The sequence below is a fragment of the Periophthalmus magnuspinnatus genome, chromosome 22 (assembly GCF_009829125.3).
Source record: "Periophthalmus magnuspinnatus isolate fPerMag1 chromosome 22, fPerMag1.2.pri, whole genome shotgun sequence".
In the NCBI taxonomy this organism is placed as follows: Eukaryota; Metazoa; Chordata; class Actinopteri; order Gobiiformes; family Gobiidae; genus Periophthalmus; species Periophthalmus magnuspinnatus.
The window spans coordinates 1,699,385-1,720,474 of NC_047147.1; the positions used below are offsets into that span (position 1 = coordinate 1,699,385).

The following is a 21,090-nucleotide window of genomic DNA, read 5'->3' on the forward strand; positions in this document are numbered from 1 at the left end:
AGGCTTGAGATCTCAATTTTGAAGAACAGACTTGATACTCGATACTGGAAAATTTCCCATAATGTTCCTTTGTGGAGCTGGTGAAGAATCTTTCAGTCCAAAGTAAGAATCATTCAGTTTGAAGTCTGGCTCTCAATGTTCCACTGTGAACAATCAGAAACACACAAACATCTACATGAAAGTGTAACAGAGCTTATATAGACCACAGCCTCTGCAGCTGTGTGAGCGAGGGTTGCGAGGGTCAAAGGTTTGAGAGGGCCAAAAGGGAACACTATATCTAAAAGTTCCACAGTGAGGCTTTAATAATCTGATGTCCTTCTTTCTGACCTGTTCAAATTATAATCCTTGTCTCTTCTTCTCCTGCAGACGGTTCGTCAGGGGTTCCCAAACCAGCCGGCCTCCATGGCATTTGACCCGGTGCAGAAGATTCTGGCCGTGGGGACCCAGACTGGAGCGCTACGACTGTATCCTTTTAAACAGAGAAGAGTATCACCAGGGGTAAAAGGCAGGCCAGAGGGACGGGGCCAGAGGGACGGGGCCAGAGGGACGGGGCCAGAGGGACGGGGCCAGAGGGACGGGGCCAGAGGGACGGGGCCAGAGGGACGGGGCCAGAGGGACGGGGCCAGAGGGACGGGGACATTTCTTGTTTGCCGTGCAGACATACATGACATATACTATATTTGAGTTTTTGGATGCAAATTATTTACAGTTTAATTTTGCATAATGTTTAAAGCCACAGTGTGTAACTTGCTGGAGGTGTCACCTGCATGTTTCCATAGAATCAGAAAGTTAAAGCCATACTTTGGAACATTCTCCATGGAGATAGATCCATTTTATTCCATACTGTAGAATATTATAGCCATAGGAACAACATCCTTCAGGCCATGTAAGAGTCAGGTTTGTGGAGATGCAAGCCCGCTCAGGGTAAGAATGCGTTTTAATGTGCTTTTATTTAGTGTATTTTTGGTTCAAAAGTTCCATACTGTGTCTTTAACATCTTCTGAAAGAATTCCTCAGGTTTAAATGTGAAGCTCGTTTCCTTCTTCCTTGTGTGTTAGAGGAAAGTATAGTCAGATTTCGTTCTTATCTAAAGTTGGCATCAGTCACTGCTGAAATAGTTTCAGTTTTAGTTTGAGTTATTGTTCGAGTCCTGTTGCTGTTGGCTGACTGCTGACACATTTCCATTTCAGTTTTGTTCCTCTTTTGTAAAGTGACTCTTCAGATGAATGTTAACTGTTCAAAAAGAAGCTGATTCTCAAACGCTGCGGTGAATGCAGCGCCATGGTGAACCAAAACAGGAAGTGATGTCATCATATGAGGGTCACTGTCAGTTCATATTTAACAGTTTAAACACAGCCAGGAGAAGAAAGATCTGAGTCTGAACTAATGCACTAATCCAAGAAGGCATTTCAGAACATGTTTTGAAGCCTAAACTATAAAGTTAACACAGGGAGGGCATCTGACACACAGGGAGGGCATCTGACACACAGGGAGGGCATCTGACACACAGGGAGGGCACCTGACACACAGGGAGGGCACCTGACACACAGGTGGAGCACCTGACACACAGGTGGAGCACCTGACACACAGGTGGAGCACCTGACACACAGGTGGAGCACCTGACACACAGCTGGAGCACCTGACACACAGCTGGAGCACCTGACACACAGCTGGAGCACCTGACACACAGCTGGAGCACCTGACACACAGGGAGGGCATCTGACAACAAAAACATACACTTGACTGGACCCGAGACTGGACCCGAGACTGGACCCGAGACTGGACCCGAGACTGGACCCGAGACTGGACCCGAGACTGGACCCGAGACTGGACCCGAGACTGGACCCGAGACTGGACCCGAGACTGGACCCGGTTGTTTCTGTAATTTTTGTTTTGCTCTGAGTAATAGTGCTTGTAGTAGTGCTTGTAATAGGAGTGCTTGTAATAGGAGTGCTTGTAATAGGAGTGCTTGTAATAGGAGTGCTTGTAGTAGTGCTTGTAGTAGTGCTTGTAATAGTGCTTGTAATAGGAGTGCTTGTAGTAGTAGTGCTTGTAGCATTTGAAGTAGCTGTTGTAGGTACATTGAATAGGTTTGGTTTATCACATTTTAAACTGCCCATAGTTTAAAGGTGCACTGTGTAACTTTTCTGATATGGCTTTGCCCCCTACGTGTCTCCATGGAGATATTCATGCTTATCCACTTGCAGGTGTTTTATTTGCCTTGAAAAACATGCATTCTTACTATCAGATCAATTGCCTCTCCAATGATCTGACCTGTAATGTGGCCTCCTTGTCTCCATGAAGATACTGAAGAACATTCTAGGCAAAGCAATAACATCTCCATGGAGACAAGGCGGTGGTAGACCTTCTACCAGCAAAGTTGCATAGGTTGACTTTAAAATTGAGCTGGAGGACCTTGAATTTGTACTTTAACGGTCCTGTATCACACAAACTGACCCCTGTGAGCTGTATGCAATGTTCTAATGCTGTTCCCTTTTCAAAACTAGACCTGGAGATGTGTGCTGTTTCAATCTCACACGTTTGAGTAACCCTTATTATAATCTGTCTACATCTTCAAAGCTCAAAACCCTCTGTGCCACCATGTGATGTCATGAAGTGGTAGTTTTTAAGGTGCTGTGGGTGTAGACTGAAGGAGGTGAAGGCTAATTATGTGTGAATGAAGCTGTTTATATGTGAATGAAGCTGTTTATATGTGAATGAAGCTGTTTATATGTGTGATTGGGGTTGCTTATATGTGTGAATGGGGCTGTTTACTGGATGTAGATGGACCAACTGGACATTATGGTGGTGGATAAACAGCAAAGCCATTGTTGTGGACATTGCAGTACCAAGTGATGGGAACATCAGGAAAAAGGAACATGAGAAACTAGAGAAATACCAGGGGCCAAAGAAGAGCTGGAGAAGGTCTGGAAGGTGAAGGTGCCTGTGGTCATTGGGGCACTCGCGGCAGTGACCCCCAAACTGTCTCAGTCCAGAAAAGTGCAGGACTAGGAACAGCAAAGATAATGTAGAACCCTCAAGCTGTCAGGCCTCAGGTAGAAGACCTGAGCGTTGAACAAGGATGAGACCACCTGCAGAAGGAGAGGAAGAGATTTAGACTATATATGTGTGTGTATATATATATATATATATATAATATATACACATATACATACATATATACGGGGACAAAATTGTTGGTACCCTTCAGTTAATGAAAGAAAAACTCAGAAATGACTTGAATCTGACAAAAGTAATAATAAATAAAAAAATTATTGGATTTTCAACCATGCGTCAACAGAATTACTTAAAAAAAATTAACTCAAAGATGTGTCCACTAATCAGCATCACAGGTGTCTATAATCTTGTAATCATTGGGCCTATATATAGGGCTACAGGTCGTCACTGTGGTGACATGGTGTGTACCACACTCAACATGGACCAGAGGAAGCAAAGAAAAGAGTTGTCTCAGGACATTAAAAAGAAAATTATAGACAAGCATGTTAAAAGTAAAGGCTATAAGACCATCTCCAAACAGCTTGATGTTCCTGTGACTACAGTTGCACATATTCTTCAGAAAGTTAAGATCCATGGGACTGTAACCAACCTCCCTGGACGTGGCCATAGGAGGAAAATTGATGACAAATCAAACAGACGGATAATACGAATAGTAACAAAAGAGCCCAGAAAAACTTCTAAAGAGATTAAAGGTGAACGTCAAGCTCAAGGAACAAGCTCAGTGTCAGATCGCACCATCCACACCATTTGTTTGAGTGGACATAATGAGAGACAACCAAGGAGGACACCATTGTTGAAAACAAATAATAAAAAAAAACAGATTGGAATTTGCCAAACTACATGTTGACAAGCCACAAAGCTTCTGGGAGAATGTCCTATGGACAGATGAGACAAAAATTGAACTTTTTGCCAAAGGCACATCAACTCAATGTTCATAGAGGGAAAATGAAGCATATCAAGAAAAGAACACTGTGCCTACTGTAAAACATGGAGGAGGCTCTGTTATGTTCTGGGGCTGCTTTGCTGCATCTGGCACAGGGTGTCTTGAATCTGTGCAATGAAATCTCAAGACTGTCAAGGGATTCTAGAGAGAAATGTGCTGGCCAGTGTCAGAAAGCTTTGTTTCAGGTCATGGGTCTTAAAAAAGGACAATGCCCCAAAACACACAACTTAAAACACCCAAGAATGGCTAAGAGGAAAACATTAGACTATTCTAAAGTGGCTTGCTATGAGCCCTGACCTAAATCCTATTGAGCATCTTTGGAAGGAGCTGAAACATGCAGTCTGGAAAAGGCACCCTTCAAACCTGAGACAAGTGGAGCACTTTGCTTATGAAGAGTGGGCCAAAATACCTGCTGAGAGGTGCAGAAGTCTCATTGACAGTTAAAGGTATCGTTTGATTGCAGTGATTGCCTCAAAAGGTCCAGGCCTGTTTCATGAGTTTATTTTTTTTTTAAATAATTCTGTTGAACCATGGATGAAAAGCAATGTCTAACTTTCATTGGTTGAATTTCATAGAATTTTTTATTTATTATTACTTTTGTCAGATTCAAGTTAAATCTGTAACCAGTTTTTCTTTCATTAATTGACGGGTACCAACAATTTTGTCACATTTTTTGTGTATTTATATATACTCTAATGTCTCCCTTTTGCCCAGAGCACAGCCTCCCTCTGCTCAAGTTCAGTTTTATTCACATTAATAACCATGATAAATGTTCCACTCCTCCACACTGCCCTCCAGAGGTCAAGGGTGAGTCTGAGTTCAGTCCCATGGGAGGGGCGTCCTCTGGAGCTCCAGAGGCTTCTGTTGTGGAAGAACACTACCTAGGGCTGAAACATTTGGATTAGATTTGGATTATATTTTTTTGCATACTCAAATGTTTTAAACCTGTTTTTTATTTTATGTGTAATATAAGGAACACAATATTTTCCTTTTTTATGTAATTATTATCTATTTAAATATTCAGGGCTGGCATAGAGGACATTTGACATGTACAGGCTGGTATAGAGGATATTTGACATGTACAGGCAGGTATAGTGTCACCGTGTACCTCGTGGTGTCCTTTGGGGGGTGTGCCGAGAGTATGGGGTCCGGGGCTCTTTGCTAAGGGCTGTCCGGTCCCTGTATGACCAGAGCAGGAGCTGTGTTCGCATTGTCGGCAGTAAGTCAGAGCTGTTCCCGGTGCATGTTGGACTCCACCACGGCTGCCCCTTTTCACCGGTTCTGTTCATTATATTTAAGGACAGAATTTTTAGGTGCAGTCAAGGGCTGGAGGGGGTCTGGTTCGGGAACCACAGAATCTCATTGCTGCTGTTTGCGGATGATGTTGTCCTGGTGGCTACTTCAAGCCAGGACCTGCAGCAGGCACTGGGGCGGTTTGCAGCCGAGTGTGAAGTAGCTGGGATCAGAATCAGCTCCTCCAAATCCGAGGCCATGGTTCTTGACCGGAAAAAGGTGGCTTACCCACTTTGGGTGGGTGGGGAGTCTGTCTCAAGTGGAGGAGTTCGGGGTCTTGTTCACGAGTGAGGGACGGATGGAGCGTGAGATTGACAGGCGGATCGGTGCAGCGCAGTGATGCAGTCGCTGTATCGGACCGTTGGTAAAGAAGGAGCTGAGCCGAAAGGCAAAGCTCTTGATTTACCGGTCAATCTACATTTCTACCCTCACCTATGGTCATGAGTTCTGGGTAATGACCGAAAGGACAAGATTGTGGTTACAAGCGGCTGAAATGGACTTCCTCCGTAGGGTGGCTGGGCGCTCGAGATAGGGTGACATGGTCACATGGGAGGAACTCTGAGTAGAGCCGCCATCTGCTCAGGATGCCCACCTGGAGGAGGCCCGGGGGAAGACCCAGGACACCCTGGAGGGGGCTGGCCTGGGAACGCCTTGGGGTCCCACCAGAGGAGCTGGAGGACGTGTCTGGGGTCAGGGATATCTGGGAGTCCCTGCTTTAGACTGCTGCCCCCACGACCCGGTTCCGGATAAGCGGAAGAAAATGGATGAATTGATGGGCTGGTACAGAGGAAATTTGACATGTCAGGACTGGTATAGAGGACATTTGACATGTGCGGGCTTGAATAGAGGACATTTGAAAGGCTCTGATGAGCTTCACTTGTTACAGCCTCAGTCCACTTCTGTATGGTATTTACAGGGAGCTGTGGTAGTGTGTGTGGCTCAGGATTTCCTCCTATGCATTTATATTGGAGGAGCCCATGTGGGGCTTTTGCCCCGAGCCCCCACATTTCTGTGGCTGGGCCTGTGTTTTTTCTTAACGTTTGCCTGCAGCTTTGGTCGAGCTGGAGTGGAGTGTTACTGTCAGCACGAGAGCGGAGCTGCTGTCATCCAGCTACAGTTCCTCATCAACGAGGTTCTTCTTTTAGCATTTATTTATCTATGTTTTAAATAGAGATGCATTAGCCAAATCAATTAAAGTCAAAACAAATCAAAAGAGCCACGGAACAGCCAGAAGTGACAGAGCCCAAACTACAGAACAGCGCCCTCTGCCTGTCAGACCCTTACAGTCTTTAACACGGTGTAAGACCAGACTGAAAACCAATCTCTTCTCCATGGTTCTTGCTGAGCAGGGCTTAGAGGCGCAGGACGTACAGGCGCAGGACGTACAGGCGCAGGACGTACAGGCGCAGGACGTACAGGCGCAGGACGTACAGGCGCAGGACGTACAGGCGCAGGACGTACAGGCGCAGGACGTACAGGCGCAGGACGTACAGGCGCAGGGCGTACAGGCGCAGGGCGTACAGGCGCAGGGCGTACAGGCGCAGGGCGTACAGGTGCAGGACGTACAGGTACAGGACAGGTCCCCCAGCTCCGATCTATTGTAAGAGCAGCTCTTGATATCTACATAAGTCTGCTGTGTGCTGTTTGCATCTAAATGTAAAGCGTTTTATTGTTCGAGAATCAGGAAGTTACGTGTTAGTATGCTAGTTGTGACAGCAAAGGGCCACCCAGGCCTCTCAAAGTTTTGGAAAGTGCTTATAAACTCATTGTGGTGAATAATTAGAATGTTCTGAATGTATAAGGTCAGTGAGGAGTAACTTTGGACCAAACTGTTTAAAATGAACCAGTTCTGTTTTTTTATGTTTGCAGTAAAAATCAGGTACAGCACCTTTAAATGTAGGTCATCCGAGTAGCACACGCTAAAACAGTTTATATTTAATTATTCAAACCAGGAATACACAAAGCATTTTAAGATTCAATGAAACCAAACTGAGCTTTATGTGTCTGCAGCGCAAGCTGTTGTCACAAATACCTCAGATGTATTTTGTTGCCTTTTGCACAAAGTGTTTCTCTCCAGTCTCTTTCAGTCCTGGTGCCGTTTTAATCTCTGGCTTTTGGGAAGTGTTAGACTGAAATTACCATTAGACTAATGTTTGCTCCATGCTCTTATTCGTGTGGTCCATAGGGGGCGCTGGTGAGTGCCTTAGCTGATGACAGTCTTCATCTGTGGAACCTCAGGCAGAAGATCCCGGCTGTGCTGCACTCGCTCAAGTTCAACAGAGAAAGGTTCACAATTAAATGACATGGAATATTGTGTGTATTAGTTATACAACGTTACCCCTCCCTCTCTCTCTTTCTCTTAATGACTCTGGATCGATTCCAAATTCTCAACAATCGATTTTAAATGGCCTTAATAACCATGTTTTCCCCAGAGTATAATGCCCTTTTAACAGTGTTTCTGTCCCTTTAAATTCACCTGCCTCTGTCTAGTTTACAGTGTTTGTCTTCCTCAGTGAAGCAGGGATAAGCCTTTGTGTTACATCTTTTTAGAAACACACATCAGAAGATTTGAGTCACTTTAGCTCTGTGGTTAGCTTTGCGGCATTGTTGTTGTTAGCACATTAGCATTAGCTTTCCTTTACTACCAACTACAGCTGTAACATGTTTGACTTAAAGGGCCAGAGCTCCATCTTCTTTCATCATTTTCTTTTGCTGTACATGGATGACATCTTTACATTATCTACCTTACGCTTCCTTCTTGTATATGCTTGCCTGTTTGTCCACTTGTATATGTTTGCCTGTTTGTTCACGTCTATTTACTGTTGATGCATTTGTACACTTTATGTCATGAGTGTGTGCAAGTGTGCGGGCGTATGTGTGTGAGAGAGTTTTTAGTTAAATTGCACATTTGGGGTCCGGTGCAATTTCAGTCGTATGTGTAATGTCTGTTGCATAGTGAATTGACAATAAAGTATACTTTGAACTGAACCTTATTGAAGATATTTAAAAATGTGTTTTATTTATGCTAAAATTGTCCCTTCTCTCCTCCTGTAGAATCACATACTGCCACCTGCCGTTCCAGAGTAAGTGGCTATACATCGGGACAGAGAGAGGAAACATTCACATTGTGAATGTGGAGTCCTTCACACTCTCAGGCTACGTCATCATGTGGAACAAAGCCATCGAACTGTGAGGGAGAATTTTAATGGAAAAAATCATTCATTTTCATTTTTATTTTTTCTCTTTCTGTACTTTTCTAGATCCACCAAGACGCATCCAGGGCCTGTCGTCCACATCAGTGACAACCCCATGGATGAAGGAAAGGTAAACGTCTCTGGAACAGATATGGCTCTACACATTGTCATAATTGCAATAACACATTAGATTTGACTTTACACATTATAATTCTAATAACACATCAGATCTGGCTCTATATTATAATAATCATAAAGACACATTATAATAATCATAAAGACACTTTAATGTGTCTTAAATCCTCTCTTGTAATCTGTCTTTGGTCCAGTTGCTGATTGGATTTGAATGTGGGGTCGTTGTGCTGTGGGATCTGAAGTCTAAAAAAGCCGACTATCGCTACAACTACGACGAGGTAAACAACTATGATGACGTAAACAACTATGACGACATAAACAATGAGGTAACCAAGTATGATGAAGTAAACAATGAGGAAAACAAGAATGACGAAGTAAATGAGGTAAACAAGTATGACCATGTAAGCAAGTATGACGAGGTAAACAACAAGGTAAACATCAGGGGAACATCTGAACTTCTCTGTTCCTCCATGGCCCTAGTTTTAAATGTGTTTTATTCTCCTTGGGTTTCACAGTAATGAAAAAATAAAAAGGAGGACTGCACCGATACGAAACTGGTATCAGCTATTGGCCCAGTTGACGCTGGTCGCTGAACACTTTAGTGAATAATGTTGGCACAAAACACTTCGTAATAGTTTTCAAATCTGTTCTAACTTTACTTAATATAAGTAATAAGATAATAAATAAGACAAAACACATTTGGATAATTTTGACAAAACGCTGTTTAAATCATTTTTGAGTCTCTGAGTTGATCTCGTGGATCGGCAGAGACTTAAAGCCAAAGTATCGACATTAGTTACAGGAAAAATCTGGATCAGTTTGCCCATAATAAGCACACTGTTTACCTAGCAAATAAAAAATCCAAACTAAATATTCTATCTTTTGTATGGTGAGAAGTTCTCAAAATGAAGCCTATAAACAGAAACATTTGAAGAGCAGCATTCGGACATAAGCAGCATTTGGTAATTTCAGCCAACATCTTTAACAGATGTTTGTATACTCTCAACAGGACATTATGTACAAATATTTGTAATTGTAATGTCCTGTTGAGAGTATAATAAACATATGTAATTGTAATGTCCAGTTGAGAGTATACAAACATATGTAATTGTAATGTCCAGTTGAGAGTATACAAACATGTAATTGTAATGTTCTGTTAAGAGTATACAAACATATGTAATTGTAACGTCCTGTTGCTTTTGCAGGTGTTAAACTTTTAGACATGCACCAGTACACAAACCTCAACAAAACTATATTTTAAATTTAAATTTTAAATGAAACAAATCTCCACTCAATGGATGCAAGTAATATTCTACATGTTTTCTCTAAATATTCATGTAATTCTCTTAAATGCCATTATTTCTTTTTATCTTCTATGTGTGCTGTTTTTAGGTCATTCACTCTGTGTGCTCTCTCTCTCTTATGCTTAGTACATCCACTCTGTGTGTGTGTGTGTGTTTATTCACTCTCTGTGTTGTGTGTGTGTTGTGTTTAGTCCATCCACTGTGTGTGTGTGTGTGTGTGTGTTTATTCACTCTTTGCATTGTGTGTGGTGTGTTTAGTCCATCCACTCTGTTGTGTGTTTATTCACTCTCTGTGTTGTGTTTAGTCCATCCACTCTGTGTGTGTGTTTATTCACTCTGTGTATGTTGTCTTTAGTCCATCCACTGTGCATTGTGTGTGTTGTGTTTAGGCCATCCACTCTGTGTGTGTGTGTGTGTGTTTATTCACTCTTTGGTTGTGTGTGTTGTGTTTAGTCCATCCATTGTGTGTGTGTTGTGTGTAGACCATCCACTCTCTGTGTGTTGTGTAGACCATCCACTCTCTGTGTGTTGTGTTTTAGACCATCCACTCTGTGTGTGTGTGTGTGTGTTTATTCACTCTGTGTTGTGTGTTTATCCACTCTCTATGTTGTGTGTTTTGTGTTTAGACCATCCATTGTCTGTGTGTGTGTTTATTCATTCTGTGTGTTGTGTTTTAGGCCATCCACTCTGTGGCGTGGCATCATGAGGGGAAGCAATTCATGTGCAGTCATTCTGATGGGACTCTGACCACATGGAACATCCGAGCGCCGGCCAAACCCGCGCAGGTCATCACCCCACACGGTGAGACAGATGTTACATCACACTGAGACTGTGACATTTCATTAAGGAAATCGTTTGGTCCAGTTCAGTTTTGATCTCTGCATTTTTAATTTACTTTATTTCATATTTTTGCTGTGACTGTAGAACTCTGGCTGTATAGCTGTGACTTCTAAAGAACTTAAAGTTTGCAGCAGTTAAAAGTCTAAATGTGATGTAATATTTGTCTAAAAGTGACATAATGTTTCTCTAGATCTAAACTCTCATGAGTTACTTTTTCTGACATTCTAGTGGCTCTGTATCTGTCAAAGGAAAAATCTAATTTATTTTCCTCATGAATGAAATTTGCTTTACTTTTGTCTTGTAATTGAAGAACAGTTCAAATCTACACTTTTAAAACATGAATCTTAAAACATGAACCTCAAAACATGAACTAGAAATTATCATAATGAGGGGCACACTGATCTGATTCTAGTATCGATATTGACTTCCAAATATCTGTCCAGTCAGTATCCTGTTGAACATATAAACTGATGTAATAAGAGACTTGTCATATTTGGCCCAGAAAATCTCAGAATGTTTGAACTTTTATTTACACAAAGTCGTTTTGTTGTTACCTGAGAGATAAGTAACAGCTCCATAAACATCTGGATCAGTTTTGTCTTTTTTTATGTTTGTGTTAACTAAATAAATGCTGTTTTCAGTCTTAGTTCTTTGTGCATTGATTTGTATTTAGTTTAGTTTATATTTAGTTTTTATTTGTGGACATCTGGTACTTTATTTTGCCTTTTAGACCTGCTTTTGGCACCTTGGCATTTGTTTGATGCTTCTTTCATTTGACCCCAGATAACAAACACAACTCCAGGTCTGATTTTGATGAGGGAACTACATTATAACATGGTTTAAAGCTCAAAAGAAGTCAATTTTGCATAGTATATCTGCTTTAAATAAAGTCTGGTATTGGTTGAATATTTGCAGAGTTAATAGAGACTCTAATGATGAGTGTGTTTGTGCTGTAGGAAAACAGCCCAAAGATGGAAAGAAGCCAGAGCCATGCCGACCCATCCTCAAAGTGGAATACAAGACCACGAGAGCCGGGTGAGTACAGTGATGTGAGATGTAAAAACAGTAATCAGGACAAAGGCTGCAGTTTATCAGGTTTATTATGTGTGTGTCAGATGCCCTCCCTGTGTCTCCATTAGAAAGGTGGGTAGATACATCCCTAGTTTTATTGTTACACGTGTGAATTTGCTAAACGTAGTGTGCTGCCCCCAGTGACCACTGCAGTTTGAAGTGTGTGTGCCTTTTAGACCAATCACAATGGCCCCTACCCTCCTCCCCCCTTTAGTCCTCCAGACCCCATCCCTCCTCCCCCCTCACTCGCCCCTTTAGTCCTCCAGACTCCGACCCCCTCACTCTCCCCTTTAGTTCTCCAGACTCTGCCTCTCCTCCCCCCTAACTATCCCCTTTAGTCCTCCATACTCCGCCCCTCCTCTCATTTCACTCCCCCCTTTAGTCCTCCAGGTTCCGCCCCTCCTCTTCCCTTTAGTCCTCCTGGCTTCACCCAGTTTAGCAGCTCTTTTTGAAATGTGTTTGTTTAGTTCCACTTTAATAAAATAGTTCACATTATAAATGATGTTCAGTGACAGTCTGACCTCAATATTCCAGCAAATTTCTATATATAGAATTTTCCAATATTGTCCAGCTCTGATGTGCCCCTTCTATCCTCCTCCTCTTCTTTCCCCTCCCATCCTCCTCCCATCCACCTCCCCTCCTTTCCCTTTCCTATCCCCTCTTTTCCCCTCTCATCCTCCTCCTTCCTCCTCCTCTCCCCTTCCATCCACCTCCACCTCTCCCCTCCTCTCCGCTCCTCCCCTTCCCTCTCCTTCTCCCCTCTCATCCTCCTCCTCCCCTCCCCTTCTCCCCTCCCATCCTCCTCTCCTCTTGGAGCTTCCTGTGTTTCCTGTGTATTTACCCTGTGACCTCAAAGCTCTTGTTTTAGAGGGAAACTGAGCTCTATAAATAAACAACAGTGAGTTTGTGTTTGAGACGAATCAAAGAGTTACAGAAACGTTAAAGTTACCAAGACGGTAAAGTCACCGAGACGTTAAAGTCACTGAGTTAGAGACGGATCCTGAGACTGGTTGTTTGTTCATATGTCATTTGTTGTTCATGTTTGTGTGTCATTTGTTCATGTTTGTATGTCGTTTGTTGTTCACGTTTGCGTGTCGTTTGCTGTTCATGTTTTGTTTGCTGTTGCTTATGTTTTGTTGTTTGACCTCCCTCAGTGACCCCTTCATGATCCTCTCGGGGGGTCTGTCCTTTGAGACTGTGGGCAGGAGACGAGATTGTCTGACAGTGATGCATGGCAAAAGCACCGCAGTCCTGGAGATGGACACTGCCATAGTGGACTTCCTCACACTCTGCGAAACTCCTTATCCCAATGGTGAGACTCAGTACACTTAAAACACAGTTATAAGCACACTTAAAAATGAACTAAAAACACTTAAAGCACACTTATAAACACACTAATGACACTTAAAAACATACTTAAAAACATGCTTAAGACATACTAAATACATACTTAAAACACACTGGAAACACTTAAAATGCACTTAAAACTCACTTAAGACACTAATATGCAAGTAGGACAGTGGTTTTAAACGTCTTGTAACACACAAAACTGACTTCTGAGCTTTAAGCCATATTTATAATGTTGTTACCTCCTCAAAAACATACCTGGAGTTATGTTTTCTTTCATTCACACATCTTTGAGTAACCCTTTATTATTAGTCAGTGGACATCTCCAAAGCTCAAAATGCTCTGCTCCACCTTGTGATGTCATGAAGTGGTAGTTATGTTAACGCTTCCTTTTACTTTTAGTTCAGTAGAGACTGGCAATTCCAGGACTGAAATGCTCCAAATTATTCTAGTGAAGGTGTATGGACGTTAAAAAGACAGTGGAGCACTTCCTGTATTACCACATGAAATCACAAGATGGAACAGAGTGTTTTCAGTTTGAAAGAAGAACTCAGCCTAAATATGCAGGGTTTGTGTGTTAAACATGTGTGAATGAAACAACTCCAGGTCTGTTGGTGGTGAGGAAACAACATTAGAACAGAGATCAGAAAATAAAGTCATATGGACCTTTAAGCTTAATTAAATTGAAACATATATAATACATATGTACTATTGAGAAAAAGCTCACATAAATACATATATACAGTGGATATAAAAAGTCTACACACCCCTATTCAAATGCCAGGTTTTTATCATCAAGATAAATAATTTCACAACGTTTTCCACTTTTCATATGACCTATAACCTGTACAATGCAATTGAAAAACAAACAGAAACCTTTCAGGGAGGTGAAGTAAAAATAAAAAACTGAGATAATGTTGCGTAAGTGTGCACACCCTTTTATAACTGGGGCTGTGGTCAGATTTAACCGATTACATTCAAACTCATGTTAAACTGGAGTCAGCACTAGGGATGGGACGATATACGATAATATCGTTAATCGCGATAAATAAGGTCTGCAATTAATCGTTCGTGGCATTTTTTAATAATCGCGATCATCGCGCACAATTATAATCGCCTTTATGGCACCACACTGCCTCATGTTTCCAGTTCCAATACAACGTTTAGATGTTAGTTTGTTGTGTTTGCCCACTCTGACATAGCAATGACACTTGTAGCTTCTGTGCTTATCTCTGTCTGAACTATATTCTGTCAGATATCAACAATAAACAAAGTCTGATCCGTAACTCTCCACAGGAACGTACCAGTGCACCTCTCACCCGTGCGCACAGATGAGACACTAATGTGTGCACATCTTATATTTTTACCTACAATAATGCAAACTGCAGAATAAAACAACACCTTTTAAACAATAGACAAATCAAATCTAATTCATACAGCTGAACACAAGTGTGCCAGAGTGCATGGTCCGAATGCGCACTATGTGCACAGAAGCAAAGCAAACGACAATTAAGTCAATAGCAGAATAAACCACGCTTACCGATCGAGAACAGCATCCAATCCATCAAAAAATAAGGTCCTTTACTCCTGAGTCCACTGTTCAGCTACAGATGACTTTCAGTCATCTGTAGCTCTGATTCGCTGTCTGCGGCCTCAGTAACCCACAACCCCCACCTTATTGGCCAACACTGGTGTCAATCACAAGCTGACACATGTGTTTAGCACTGGGGAACAAAGTTGGTGCTGTCAGACGTTTATTATGCCTGAAATCGACAAAAGAAAGGCAAAGAAGTGACGGAGCAGATTTCATATTTGGAGAACTTTCCTGCAGCAGATTGGACATGGAGGATCTTATTTTGTGGACATAATTTCTTGACTGGATTATATTCTCCGGACCTTTACGGAACAAATGAGACCAACTTTGTGTGAATATGTTGATGTTTGACAGAACCAGAGCACTCAATGGTAAGTGAAGTCCAGATTCACACTTTGTGACTTTTCTGTAAAAACGTCTTTCCTGTCAGCACTCAGCACTGTGGTGATTGCAGTTGAAAATGGTTTGCATATCCAGAAAGACGAGCGCCGCAGCTTTCATTTGATGTGCAGATTGTTTGTGTGGGTGACGCAGTGTATGTGTAATTGTATGTACATTGCTGTAAAGTTGTAAAGTTGGCCCGGGCCGTCGGAACGTTAACAAGTTAATAATTATCGCGATAATATCGTTAATCACGATTATTTTGGCCACGATAATTGTGAGTCTAAAATTTAATATCGTCCCATCCCTAGTCAGCACACACCTGTCACCAATTAAAGTGCCTCTGATCAACACCAAATAAAGGTCAGCTGTTCTAGTAGGCTTTTCCTGACATTTTTGTAGCCACGTCTTCCAGCACAAGCCATGGTCCGCAGAGAGCTTCCAAAGCATCAGAGGGATCTCATTATTCAAAGATATCAGTCAGGTGAAGGCTACAAAAGAATTTCCAAGGAATTAAATATACCATGGAACACAGCGAAGACAGTCATCATCAAGTGGAGAAAATATGGCACAACAGTGACATTACCAAGAACAGGATGTCCGTCCAAAGTTGATGATAAGACGAGAAGAAAACTAGTCAGGGGAGGCTGCCAAGAGGCTGACGGTATCACTGAAGGAGCTGCAGAAATTTCTGGCAAGCACTGGCTGTGTAGTACATGTGACAAAATCTCCCATCTTCTTCATATGTCTGGGCTATGGGGTAAGGTGGCAAAACTTATCTTACAAAGAAAAACATCCAAGCCCAGCTTAATTTTACAAAAAGACATCTGAAACGCATGTGGGAAAATGTGTTATGGTCTGATGAAACCAAGTTTGAAATATTTGGACATAATTCCAAAAGGTATATTTGGCGTAAAAACAACACTGCTCATCACCAAAATAACACCATACCTACAGTGAAGCATGATGGTGGCAGCATCATGCTTTGGGGCTGTTTTTCTGCAACTGGAAGTGGAGCCTTAGTCAGGGTGGAGGGAATTATGAACAGTTCCAAAACCTTCGACCTTCTGTTAGAAAGCTGAAGATGAAGAGGAACTTCATCTTTCAACACAATGACCCAAAGCCACACATCTAAATCAACAAAAGAATGGCTTCACCGGAATAAGATTGAGATTTTGGAATGGCCCAGCCAGAGTCCCGCCATGAATCCCATCGAATACCTGTGGGGTGATCTGAAGCGGACTGTGCACAGGAGATGCCCTCGCAATCTGTCAGATTTGGAGCAAAGAAGAGTAGGCAAATATTCCCACATCAGGATGTGCCACGCTGATAGGCTCCTACCCAAAAAGACTGATTGGTGTAATAAAAGCCAAAGGTGCTGCAACAAAGTATTAGTTTAAGGGTGTGCATATTTATGCAACCAGGTTATTTTAAGTTTTTTTTATTTGATATTTTTCCCTTTTAAAGATTTCTGTTTGTTTTTCAATTGCATTGTACAGGTCACATGAAAAGTGGAAAAAGTTGTGAAATTATTTTATCTTGATGTATTTTTTTTACATGACAAAAACCTGGCATTTGAATAGGGATGTATAGACTTTTTATATCCATTGTAGATATACACTCACCTAAAGAATTCAATTTCTCCTTAATGCAATTATCTAATCAATCAATCACATGGCAGTTGCTTCAATGCATTTAGGGGTGTGGTCCTGGTCAAGACAATCTCCTGAACTCCAAACTGAATGTCAGAATGGGAAAGAAAGGTCTGAGTATTTCACAATCTGCTCAGTTACTGGGATTTTCATGCACAACCATTTCTAGGGTTTACAAAGAATGGTGTGAAAAGGGAAAAACATCCAGTATGCGGCAGTCCTGTGGGCGAAAATGCCTTGTCGATACTAGAGGTCAGAGGAGAATGGGCCGAGTGATTCAAGCTGATAGAAGAGAAACGTTGACTGAAACAATCGAGGAATGCAGTAAAGCATTTGTGAAGCCACAACATGCACAACCTTGAGGGCTACAACAGCAGAAGACCCCACCGGGTACCACTCATCTCCACTACAAATAAGAAAAAGAGGCTACAATTTGCACGAGCTCAAAAAAATTGGACAGTTGAAGACTGGAAAAATGTTGCCTGGTCTGATGAGTCTCGATTTCTGTTGAGACATTCAAATAGTAGAGTCAGAATTTGGTGTAAACAGAATGAGAACATGGATCCATCATGCCTTGTTACCACTGTGCGGGCTGGTGGTGGTGGTGTAATGCTGTGGGGGATGTTTTCTTGGCATACTTTAGGTCCCTTAGTGCCAATTGGGCATCATTTAAACGCCACGGGCTACCGGAACATTGTTTCTGACCATGTCCATCCCTTCATAACCACCATGTACCCATCCTCTGTTTGCTACTTCCAGCAGGATAATGCACCATGTCATAAAGCTCGAATAATTTCAAATTGGTTTCTTGAACATAACAATGAGTTCACTGTACTACAATGGCCCCCACAGTCACCAGATCTCAACCCGATAGAGCATCTTTGGGATGTGGTGGAACAGGAGCTTCGTTCCCTGGATGTGCATCCCACAAATCTCCAACTGCAAGATGCTATCCTATCAATATGGGCCAACATTTCTAAAGAATGCTTTCAGCACCCTGTTGAATCAATGCTACGTAGAATAAAGGCAGTTCTGAAGGCGAAATGGGGTCAAACACCGTATTAGTATGGTGTTCCTAATAATCCTTCAGCTGAGTGTATAGACTGATGTATAGTTAACTGCATACATACACGTATTTTCCGGACTATAAGTTGCTCCGGAGTATAAATCGCAGCAGGCAAAAAATGCATAGTAATGAACTATAAGTCTGTAAGTTGCTTTTTTTAGGGAATCTTATTTTACAAAATTTGAGACCAAGAACAGGTATTTTATCTTTAAATGCAAGCTATAGTGAGAACAACAGGCTGAATGGCAGTACAGCACGCTAACGTAACACATTTATATTTATTCAGCTACATGAAGCATAGACAGTACTGAATACATGTCTGGTATGTTAATGTAAGATATTAACAGTTAATCAGATAACTAAAGCATAAAAATCAAGCAAACAAGTTTACTCTCGATCTTCCTCCAAATCACTAAATCCATTGAATTCTTCATTCTCTGTCACTTCTGAACTCCGTCGACTCTGGAAGTAGATGAAGCAATCACTTTCACTTCCCTGTGGCTATCATACTGGTACACAAGCCTAGAGCGCTGTTGTCAGTGTGACAGTAATGAAGTAGTAAACACGCCCCGACAAAAAAAAAATTAGAACTCGACGAGCTCTAATTGTCACAAAAGACCCCAAGAAAAAATAACGAAAGACAACTCAGTAGCGCCCCCTCAAACTTTGATTTTCATGGGGCCAATGGGAGCCCGACTCGGAAAAACGTCAACGTAAAAATCTGAAACTCACATAAAAAAATAGTACATGTCGAGACATGACAAAAATGATATTATGGCCCCGCCCTAAAATGTACAGGAAGTCGGCCATATTGGATCAAACCCGTGAATGACAAAAGTGCATACCCTCGCATTCAGGACATTTTCTCGCACAGTTTTCATCACAAACACTTCAAATTTGGCCAAATCCCTTTAAACCCATGTGTGATTAAAGATTATCAGTTACATTTTGATTATGACTTTGGGTGTGGTCATGGTGAATTTTCAACAAAATCGCAAATTTTGGAAAATTTCAATAAAATATTTCTCTTTCACACATTTTTTGTTGGGAAAACGCTAATACAGCATTTATGCACATTTGTGAGCTGAACACAATGATATGCAAATCAAGGCACTCTCTCACAAAATGGCTCTCTAGCGCCCTCTTCAAATTGAAGTCATTTTTGACCCCCTGAACGTTAACGAAAAGTCAATTTTATTGGACCCAAAATTCAAGGTTGGTGAAAAATGTATTATTTTGATATTCAAAAAAATTAATGTATCAAAATGACTCAATAGCGCCACCACAAAATTTGAAATGCATTACGTCAATGAGAGACCTTTTTCATCGTAGGCAAATGAAATTTGGTACAAACATAGAACATGTCAAGACAAGTAAAAAATTATATTATGACCCCACCCTAAACCCTACAGGAAGTCGGCCATTGTGGGCGGAACCCCATTTTTTCCAAATTTTAACTAACATTTGGATTTTTCATGCTGTGGATTTTCATTGAAGAAACTTGCAAAATGGTCACAATTTACTAGACCCATGTGGGATTATAGGGAACTCTTTTGAAATTTTCTAAGTTATAAAAGGTGGGTGTGGCCAGCCTGCAAAGAAAATAAATTTTTTGAAGTTTTAAATGTCCCGTAGCTCAAACATGCAGTTTCCTATTTACCGGCATTAATATACATTTTGTTCAAAATCTTGATCTGAGTGAATAGATATGCAATTTACACATATCAAATATTACATTGCTCCACATCGCCCCCTTGAAATTTTTAAATGGCACGTAAAAAAATTACTTTGTCACAAACATTTGAAATTTGGCATGAACATCCCTATTCCAATACTGAACAAAAAAGTCAAAGACACCATACCTCTATTTTTAAAGGTGTTGCCATGGCATCGTCTGACATTTCTCATAGAAATACATGGGTTTTGGTCAACAAGGATGAAAAATAATTACTGTGTCATAGACCATTGAAATTTGGTACACATACCTCTATTTGAAGACATACCTCTATTTCCAACCGTTCAGGTGTGACAATGTCATAAATGGTCTCATTGGAATGAATGGGGTAGTATCACTCAGTCGCTGATTTTGGGGGGAGGAGCGATGTAAGCGGGAACGAAACGCAGGATGTTAACGGTAGCGTGTACCCCGCAGTCGCAAGGGGTGGCGAGGGCCTTTATCACTGCTTGCAGTTTTAATTTATTTTATAATTCAGATTTCCAGGAGCCGTACGCTGTGGTCGTCCTGTTGGAGAAGGATCTCGTCGTTATAGACCTGGGACAGATTGGGTAAGTCTCTACCATTGACTGTATATATAAATGGACATGGCAAACCTGCTAGCTACCACGTTCCAGACAGGAAGTGATCATGGGCGCGCATCCGGCTCCATCGACTCCAATTCACTTTCTATTGAAAAACCTCTCTGTAACTGCTGCTGTCAGACTGCTCATTTTGGTCTTAAATGTTCATATTAACCCGCTCTACATGATCCTAGGGTTTTTATTTCACTATTGTGTCTGTAAATCAAGATATGAACATTAATAACAGACAAATCTGGCACCTTTTTTCCCCAAGGTCTGTCCTGCTAGCGTTAGCAACAGGTTTTATTGACAGTGTTGCTAAGCATCCACACTCTGCTAAACCGGCAGTGTTCGTTGAAGGGGCATTACCTTCAACAGCCTTGCTCTGAATTGGCTTTTTGGTTACACAGTTGAGACTCTGCTCCAGATTGTCCCCTATAACTGCTAACTTCAGTGAGCTTCATTTGGAGCTGATTGGTGTGGGTGACGTCACACTGCCTTCATTACACAGTCAGTGGTCTCTACAGAGAGTTTAGTTTTATAAAGTTATTTTAACAAAGTACCTTCACTATGTTTACCTCATATCTGGGGACACAGATACATCATGTTTATGAAATATAAACTCAAAATCTTAAATCAAACAGTGTAAAAATCTGAATAAACCCTGATGGAGTCCCTGTAGCTGGTCAATGTAGATGTGGTCTCATTACGTTGTGTAGGTCTGTGTATGTGACTCGGATGCATCGATCCAAGGGCAATTAGCAATTCAAATGTGTTTAAAGTCATGCTTCATAAAGAGAACACTATGACAAGAGCTAAACATGCTTCTGTAACTTCAGACTGGATTCAGACAGGTTCTAACCCATAATGCTAATGCTAATGCTAATGCTAGTCTATCTAATTTAAAGTAATGCAGTGTTTTCTATTCACCTTATTGCGGAAGTTGCCGTGGGT

General features: G+C 41.6%; 1 protein-coding gene across 5 annotated transcripts in view; it reads left to right on the plus strand.

The window, feature by feature from the left end:
- Window positions 1-21,090, plus strand: part of LOC117390650 (syntaxin-binding protein 5) — a 53,457-nt gene that overhangs the window by 7,342 nt on the left and 25,025 nt on the right. For all 5 annotated transcript variants that reach the window (XM_055231213.1, XM_055231214.1, XM_033988426.2 and 2 more), the window contains exons 2-11: window positions 367-464; window positions 6,305-6,386; window positions 7,440-7,540; window positions 8,309-8,443; window positions 8,515-8,578; window positions 8,778-8,861; window positions 10,565-10,688; window positions 11,684-11,762; window positions 12,953-13,110; window positions 20,052-20,124. In XM_055231213.1, the coding sequence (XP_055087188.1) occupies window positions 367-464; window positions 6,305-6,386; window positions 7,440-7,540; window positions 8,309-8,443; window positions 8,515-8,578; window positions 8,778-8,861; window positions 10,565-10,688; window positions 11,684-11,762; window positions 12,953-13,110; window positions 20,052-20,124 (998 nt within the window). The remainder of the gene's footprint in view (window positions 1-366; window positions 465-6,304; window positions 6,387-7,439; window positions 7,541-8,308; window positions 8,444-8,514; window positions 8,579-8,777; window positions 8,862-10,564; window positions 10,689-11,683; window positions 11,763-12,952; window positions 13,111-20,051; window positions 20,125-21,090) is intronic.